Raw genomic sequence first — 7,914 nt, 5'->3', positions numbered from 1 at the left:
CTTGTTGTATCCCAGTGTTTTAATAATACATTGCTGTGAGAGTCTTCTGTGTATTGCAGATTAGGGAGTTCATAGATTTTTAAATCTTATAATCAAGTTATAAATGAAAGTAAACAGTTCTTAATAAACTACCAACTCTTTTAAGTAAAATGTTTTTAGGCCAGTATTGATTAGTGGACTTTTTAAACAAGTATTTGGCTATTTGCCAAGTAGGAGAAACTGCTATCAACTGTTCCATTATTGTTTCTCCATTTTTTTGATTACTCTTAACTAAAAACCAATAGGATGATAGTTTGTATAAATACCTCTCATAATATTAGATTGCATGTTGCTCAGAAAAGTTCATAGGACTTATTTTAGATAGCATCTATAGGATATAGCATTTAAGATCTAGAGAGAGGCCTAGCATGTGTAGTATTCCTAAAAGATTATACCAAATACATGTTGGTATGGCAAGTTTGGGGAGTTCTTTCATAAAGTCCCTTACATTTTGAAAGTTTTTGAAAGGATGTGTTGTGAAAAATCTATCAAAAGCCTTTGAACACATTGATTTTCTTTTTATGACAGATAACAGGCTTCTGATTCAGTTTAAGTTTCTACATATATTGAGTTACTCCTATGTGCCAAGAATTGTACAAAGTGATTGGGACACATCAAAATAATGGTCCTTGCCCTCCCTCTTGAAGATGAACTGAAATTACAGGCATAATAAATTATTCAGTAGCTGCTAGGAGATAATACTATGGGGAAAATTAAAGGGAATGGGGTGGTTGCAATTTTAGAGTGATTAGGATAGGCCTCATTGAGATGACTTTTGAGCAGACTTGGAGACAGTGGGATGACCCTGACTGCTGTATTGAAATTAGATTGTAAGACAAGGGTAGAATTAGGCAAGTTAGGAAGGAGTCCATTGCAGTAATTCATGTGATTTGGATCAGGATGGTAATGAAAGAATTGGAGAGAGAATATATAGTTTGAAGACTTAATTGATGGAATTTCCTGGCTCAGTTTGTGGATTGGATATCAAGAGAAAGGAGTAAAGGATATACTACAGGGCAGGTATGCTAAGTATTTGCAGTCCTGGGGCAAGAGCACAATGGAGACACAAATGGTTAAATATTTTAAAGCTTTGTTAAATGGAAATACATTCGGTGCATCTGTCTTGACAAATGACATCTTCATAGGCACCTGAAAAGCCAGATTTAAAGTCCAGTGCCAGATCATTACTTAGGAGGAGAGCTGATCCTCAGCCTGTCCTTCTCTTCCTATCCCTGTCTCTGAATTGTATGGCAAGGGGGACCTCCTGCCCATCTATATGGATATCGTAGCTTGCATGTTCAAAATCTGTCCACCCCCCCCCCCCTTATACACTAGTGCACACACTGATGTAATGCATTCCTTGAACAGTTGAACACATTTAGGCAGGGTATTTGGAATCCTGAGTACCTAGAGTTGGTCTGGAATGAGTATGAACTCTAAATAGGTATGTCATTTTAACCTAAAGCTCAAGGCTCTGGATAAGGGCCTCTTGTTTTAAGAGCAATACTGCTCCAAGGTTCTTGGCCTGAGTAACTATACAGGTGAAATTGCCATCAACTGAGAAGGGGTTGCAGGTAAAGTAGATCAGGGTGAAGAGATGTTTGGGAGCACATAATATTTGAGTTCTTTATTAGATATCCAAATAGTACTGTAGAGAAGAGTAAAAAAATGTTCAACCTTCAGTAACCCTGGCCTGAACATAACAAAACTGAAGGCTGTTAAAACTAAAAAACTATTTAAAAAACCAAAACATAAAAAACATGGCTTTTAACTCCAGATCCTTATTGAACCAGTTCCATCCAGGGACTCCATCCTATCCAGAATGCTATTTTTCAATTTTTTATTAGCAAAAGCTCTAGGAACCCTATGTTCCACAGCCTAAAATCCCCTTAGACTCTTCCCTCTAGTGAATTACTCCATGAATATCTTCACCAGTATGTGTTCTCTTGCCTGGCATGTTAACATTATTTCTTAAATGTGGTAGCCTTTGTTTTATTCTTTGTCAACAAGAAGTTGGATGTAAATTGGGGAGTCTGGCATTTTCCTAAAAATGAGACTGGATGAGACCAACAAGAGGAGAACTGAGGACAGCTCTCTGGGGCATTCTAATACTAAAAGATGGGGGGAAGAGGAGGAACCTGTAGAGGATACTGAGAGTGATTGGGGAGGTAGAAGGAAAATTAAGAGCTATGTCCTTGAAGCCAAGTGAAGACCTGTTTCCAAGAGGGGAAGCTAATCAACTGTGAGATGCTGCTGATACACAATGTGATGCAGACAGCTGTAATATGCAATTCGAATCCGCCTTTTCAAACTGGTTTACCAAAGCAGTGATTTCATTAGTTTGTTTTTGAAACTTTAGTAACTTGTGACATTTTGTAGGGTTTCATTATATCTACAGCTAAAGGTGTGTGGTATTTTGGGCAGAACAGTTATTTTTTTGTGATTTTTTTTCATTGTCTTTTTAAAACATGGCTAACATGGCCATTTTTGTGAATTGGATGTGACTGTTGAAAGAGCAAAGTTGTCACTGAACTACAAGATTCCTACACACCTGAGATCTCCAATAATGGATGCACTGTGGTCAGGGAAGGCACATTGTAGACTGACTTCTGAGCTGCTCACAAAGTCATTAAATCATTGTGAAATATCCAGGTGGAAATCGGGTGGGAAAGTATCTAGTTGTAAAATAAGTGCTGGTTTTTGAAATTTGAAAATTGTGGTTTCTGAAAACATTTTGAATTAATTTAGAATGCATCTGCTGCATCTTGATTAACTGCAGGTTAGATAACACTGAACATATTTTCTCTTAAGAAAATGGCTTGCACTTCAAGATTACATCTTAGTTTTTTACCCAGTCAAGTTTGTATTGTATCATTTTTCCGCATGAAATGTCTTTCTCAACTACACGTGCCCTCAGAGTGAGTTGCACACTGTCCTTTCCACGTAAGCTGAAGAATGGCATTCTGTTAAAAGATGAACAGCTGGTCATGTAGAAATTCTCTGGAATGCTCACTTGTCCCACGAAGACAGCGAAAGAACTGAGATGTTAGGTGCAGGGTTTGTCACTGGTATATAGAATTGTTCATTTTTTAAAACAATCTTACTAGAAATTTTTATGTGATTTTAATAATTGCCTTTCTCCATAAAAAACTGCTAATTCATTAACAATTTGAAGGCTCTCAGAGCCTACCAAGTGCAGTTCAGTCAGATTCAGGACTGTGCTGAAATTGTCCCATTTGCTAAGACATTGTTTCTTATAAGATTCAGGACCCTCCTGTGTTTAAAAGTTCTGTGTTTTCAATTACCTTGGAGTTCAGTTCGAATTTTTCAGCATGACACAAAGGATTTGACTCTTGCTCCCCAAGCTCCTCGCTCATTTCTTTGCTTGTTGAATTCTTTGTTTCAGCCAAAGTAAACTAGCAGATGAGCGAAGTCCTTTCTTGGGCACAAGCAGCAGTCTTTCCTCTTCCTTCGGCCAACTCTGGTTTATTTCTTCTTCGTGTGTTTCTTCGTATTCTCGGGGTCGGTACACAGGGCTCTCTAATGGATGAATTTCCCCACCAACAGGTTTGGTTTCGGTTTGTGCTCTTGATTCTGCCTTGTTTCCCAGAATATCTACAGAATTTTTTAAGATGCGAGCGTAGTAGGAGGGAGCTAGGGGCGAGTACAGCATTACCTTCCCCAGGTCACAGATGAATGAGATTACAAAACCGATCTGGCCCGTTAGGCGTTTCTAAAGAGAGACCCGCGGAGGCCATTCGGCTGTTTGGAGGGCTAAGCTGTGCCTTAAAGTGTGAGGTCTCTCGCCGGACATTCCCGGGATCTGTAACTGCAGTTGAGTTACTGTTGTGAGATGTTGTAGGCTGTGCGGATGGGTCAAGAAGGAATCTAGAGAGCTTGTGTCCCGGGTGAAAATAGGCTAGTGCCAGAGCTCCGGGGTCGAGAAAGGGAACGTGAGACGTCCTCTGAAGTGGGTCACCCTTCTCTACTGGCGCTTCCAAACGGGACAGACGGTAGCGCTCTTGCCTTGATTTAACAATCGCCCTCTCTGCTCCAAGAAGAGCTAATGACTGGAAGCATACATGAGTGTAGACACTGTGTCCTCTCGGCCTTTGTGCCCTCAGATGTTTACATAGGGTCTCGGAGCACATCGCGAATCCCCGGGGCTGCTTCCCGAGGACAGCGAGACAGTTTGGCATTCCAGGCACTGCCTGGTAGCCGTACCCACCCTCGCAGCCCCCGTCCTCAATGAGACTGGTAGAGAGCCTGCCGGCCGGGGATGGCCTCCCGGCGCCCTCTGAGCGTCGGCATTTGTCGCCGGGCAGCTGGGGCGCTCTCGGCTGTCGCCCCAGGCGGAGGAGAGGAGTTTCCGGAGCTCAGGTCCCTTGCAGCCCGCGCGGGGAAGGAGCACGGAAGCGAGTGGGCGGCGAGAGGCGGAGCGAGGGATGCGGGGGGCGTGGACGCGGCGGGCTTTGGAAAGGCCCCAAGTTAATGAGGCGTGCGCCGGCGGCAGAGCGCCTTTCCGAGCTGGGCTTTCCCCCGCGGTGCGGGCGCCAGGAGCCGCCTTTTCCGCTGGGTGTCACTCGGGGGTGGGGGGGATGGCCCATTCAAAAGCGCCGCGAGGGGGCCCGGCCAGTGGCCTTCAGTGAGCGCTCGCAAGAGGACGGCAGAGGCCCGGAGGCTCGCAGCTCCGGGACCTTGTGGCGCATCAGGACGCGGCTGCCCGCTTGCCCGGACCCCGAGCCGCCGCCTCCACCGCCGCCGCTCTGCTTCCTGCGTGTTAGCCTCCTCTGCGCGCTCCGGGCGGGCGGCCGCGGGAGCCGCTGGGGCGAGGACGGCGCGCGGCTGCTGCTGCTGCCCCCGGCCCGGGCGGCTGGAAGTGGAGAGGCCGAGCCGAGCGGCGCCCCTCCCTATGCCGGGAGGATGTTGGAGAGCAGTGGCTGCAAAGCGCTGAAGGAGGGTGTGTTGGAGAAGCGCAGCGACGGGTTGCTGCAGCTCTGGAAGAAAAAGTGCTGCATCCTCACTGAGGAGGGGTTGCTGCTTATCCCGCCCAAGCAGCTGCAACACCAGCAGCAGCAACAGCCTGGGCAGGGGCCGGCCGAACCGTCCCAACCGGGAGGGCCCGCCGTGGCCAGCCTCGAGCCGCCGGTCAAGCTCAAGGAATTACACTTTTCCAACATGAAGACCGTGGACTGCGTGGAGCGCAAGGGCAAGTACATGTACTTCACTGTGGTGATGGCCGAGGGCAAGGAGATCGACTTTCGGTGCCCGCAGGACCAGGGCTGGAACGCCGAGATCACGCTGCAGATGGTGCAGTACAAGAATCGTCAGGCTATCCTGGCGGTCAAGTCCACACGGCAGAAGCAGCAGCACCTGGTCCAGCAGCAGCCCCCGCAGCCGCAGCTTCAACCCCAACCTCAGCCCCAACCTCAGGCTCAGCCTCAGCCCCAGCCCCAGTCACAGTCTCAGCCGCAGCCCCATGCCAAGCCCCAGCCCCAGCCTCAGCAGCTCCACCCGTATCCGCACCCGCACCCGCACCCGCACCCACACCCACACCAACTACCGCACTCGCACCAACAGCCGCTCTCGCAGCCGCACGGCCACAGGCTTCTCCGCAGCACCTCCAACTCGGCCTGAAGGGGGCAGCACCCGGGCCAGACAAGGTAAGGTCCCGGCAACTAGGGCTACCAAGGGCCTTTCCGAGGAGGAGGTCTCGCGGGCTGTTGGGAGGAGTAGGAAGCCTAATTCACGGGTGTGGTGCTTGGAGGGGAAAATGAGAAGTTACTCCAAGTTTCTGGAGATGTAGAAAGAAGGGAAGCAAGCCGGAGGTAGGAGAGGCCGGGCAGAGAGGGGAGGATGAAGGAGCTCGGGTTAGGCTGGGCAGCCTCTCGGACCGCCTCCCGCCCACCCTGGCCCGCGCGGGTCCGGTGGTGCGCCGCCCAGCGACGCCGCTGGCTCTGTTCGTGTCACCAGCGCCGCTCGAGTGTGGACACTCGAGGGAGGGACCCCGGTGTCTTTCTGAGCGCGCTTTGTCCGCCGGACTGGCCTGAAGAGAGCTGGGTTTTGGAGGATTCTGAGCCAATGACTTAATTGCCTGTCATTTCTTTCCAGGTTTTGAGGACTTGAGGAAGTGGGACGAACACCTTTCTGTTGTCTTCACTTGAATCGAAAGCAAAAGTCTCCCCGCCCCGCACCAGATCAAGTAGTTTGGACATCACCCTATTGATAACTTGAGATTCCTCTTAGTTTTCTGCATACTCTTCATCACAATGCGGGAAACGGTTTCAGTCCAGAAGGCTTTATTTATGAACCTTTGAAAGGATCTTCCAGTATGGTGGACCTTCTAGGAGCAATGATGTACTGTAATTTTATTTTAATGTATTTTGATTTATGATTATTTATTAGTTTTTTTAAAAATGCTTGTTTTAAGACATTTCTGAATGTAGGCCATTTTCCAAAAAAGAAACTTTATTTTCAAAAACCTATTCCCTAGTAAATTCTAATCTTGGAAAAGAAAAAAAAAAAAGTAGAAGGGCGGTGGAGGGGAAAACATTAAGAATTCATTCATTATTCCTAGGGCATTTTCAGAAGGTCTGACACTTTCATTGTTATGCCAGGTGGTTGAAATTAAACTCTGTGATACTACTTCTTTTTTTTGAGATTTTTTTTTCTTAGACATATATTTTCTGTAGAAGTTTAAAAAGCTTAAATGTTCAGAGTTGTATAACTATGAAAATCTAATTGCTTTTCTAAAAGGAAATTCGTAGTAATGATGTCTAATTCCAAATATTTACTACATAACCCAACTGATGGCAGGATGAACATACCATGAATATATGGTAGGGCTGGTGTAATGCAGGAAGAGCCTTGCTTATAACATCTGTTTGAAGGGACTAATAAGGAGATTTCTATGATTTCTGAGTATGAATGCACTAGGCGTTTCAAAAAACACAGTGGGGGGAAAAGAGAACCATTCAGTTTGTTTGAGAGAACATTTGTGCTCTTATCCACACTAGAGATTACCCTTCTCCAGCTTTGCACACTCTACTTGAACCACATTTTCTGACCCTTTTACTGTATTCTAGAAATATACTCTAGAATCTCATAGTTTAAAATACAGTTTGTAAATATTTTGAAGGACTAGGAGTCATAGCTTTTTTGTATTTGTACTGAAAATAATGTTGATGACAGAAACCAACTGTTTTGCTTTTTATTGCTCTGTGAGAAATTTGAGGGTTCTATGTTTTCCAGTTAGGTTAACTAAACTCAGAAATTGAAAAGGGAAGGACTGGATAAACACTGGATTTTCAGTGAGAAAACAACCCAGTCTTGTTTTAGCATCTACTTGTTCAGGAGTCTGAGGGGCGGGGTGGAGGGGGGAGCATGTGCTTTTTAAAGGTGGAACAAACCGTCTTCTGTGTCAAATCAAAAGGATGGTCAAAATCCACAAGGCAGATGCTACTTAAGCTTAAAAAGAGCCATAGTTGATAACAAATCCTCTTGGGGCTGAAAATCACTTCCTATCTGCATGGCTTTACTGACGATCTCTGTTTTCCATTCTCTTTCCCACAAAGTCTTGATAGTATTTTTCCAGCATCCAAATGGGAATGGTCAGGATTAGGCTATTGCTAAGTTAGGTAGTACAGAAACAAAAATAGAATTTCATGCTAGAGATGTCTTTATTCTCCTTCCACCTAGAAAGGAATTTAGATCTAATTACTTCTTAGTGCAATATTTAAATGACGAAATTTTGAGATCACAACCCTAATCCGTAAAGTTGTGGGGAAAAACGAAAACTCAGGCAAATGGCAAGAAAAACTTAAGGGACTCCCACTTCCAGTGGCTAAGACACAGCTATGAAAATATGCTGCAAAG

General features: G+C 45.7%; 1 protein-coding gene and 1 long non-coding RNA gene across 2 annotated transcripts in view; both read left to right on the top strand.

Annotated features, from left to right (window-relative positions):
* LOC145721848 (uncharacterized) overlaps positions 1-7,914 on the top strand; it is an 84,854-nt gene that overhangs the window by 74,547 nt on the left and 2,393 nt on the right. The window lies entirely within an intron of this gene.
* Positions 4,516-6,684, top strand: PHLDA1 (pleckstrin homology like domain family A member 1). Its single transcript, XM_006737768.3, has 2 exons — positions 4,516-5,702; positions 6,151-6,684. The coding sequence occupies exon 1, from the start codon at positions 4,531-4,533 to the stop codon at positions 5,674-5,676; it is 1,146 nt and encodes a 381-aa protein (XP_006737831.2). The 5' UTR covers positions 4,516-4,530; the 3' UTR covers positions 5,677-5,702; positions 6,151-6,684.

This window comes from Leptonychotes weddellii, chromosome 5 (assembly GCF_054177405.1).
Source record: "Leptonychotes weddellii isolate Sample4059 chromosome 5, ASM5417740v2, whole genome shotgun sequence".
In the NCBI taxonomy this organism is placed as follows: Eukaryota; Metazoa; Chordata; class Mammalia; order Carnivora; family Phocidae; genus Leptonychotes; species Leptonychotes weddellii.
This window is presented reverse-complemented; position numbering and strand designations above follow the sequence as displayed.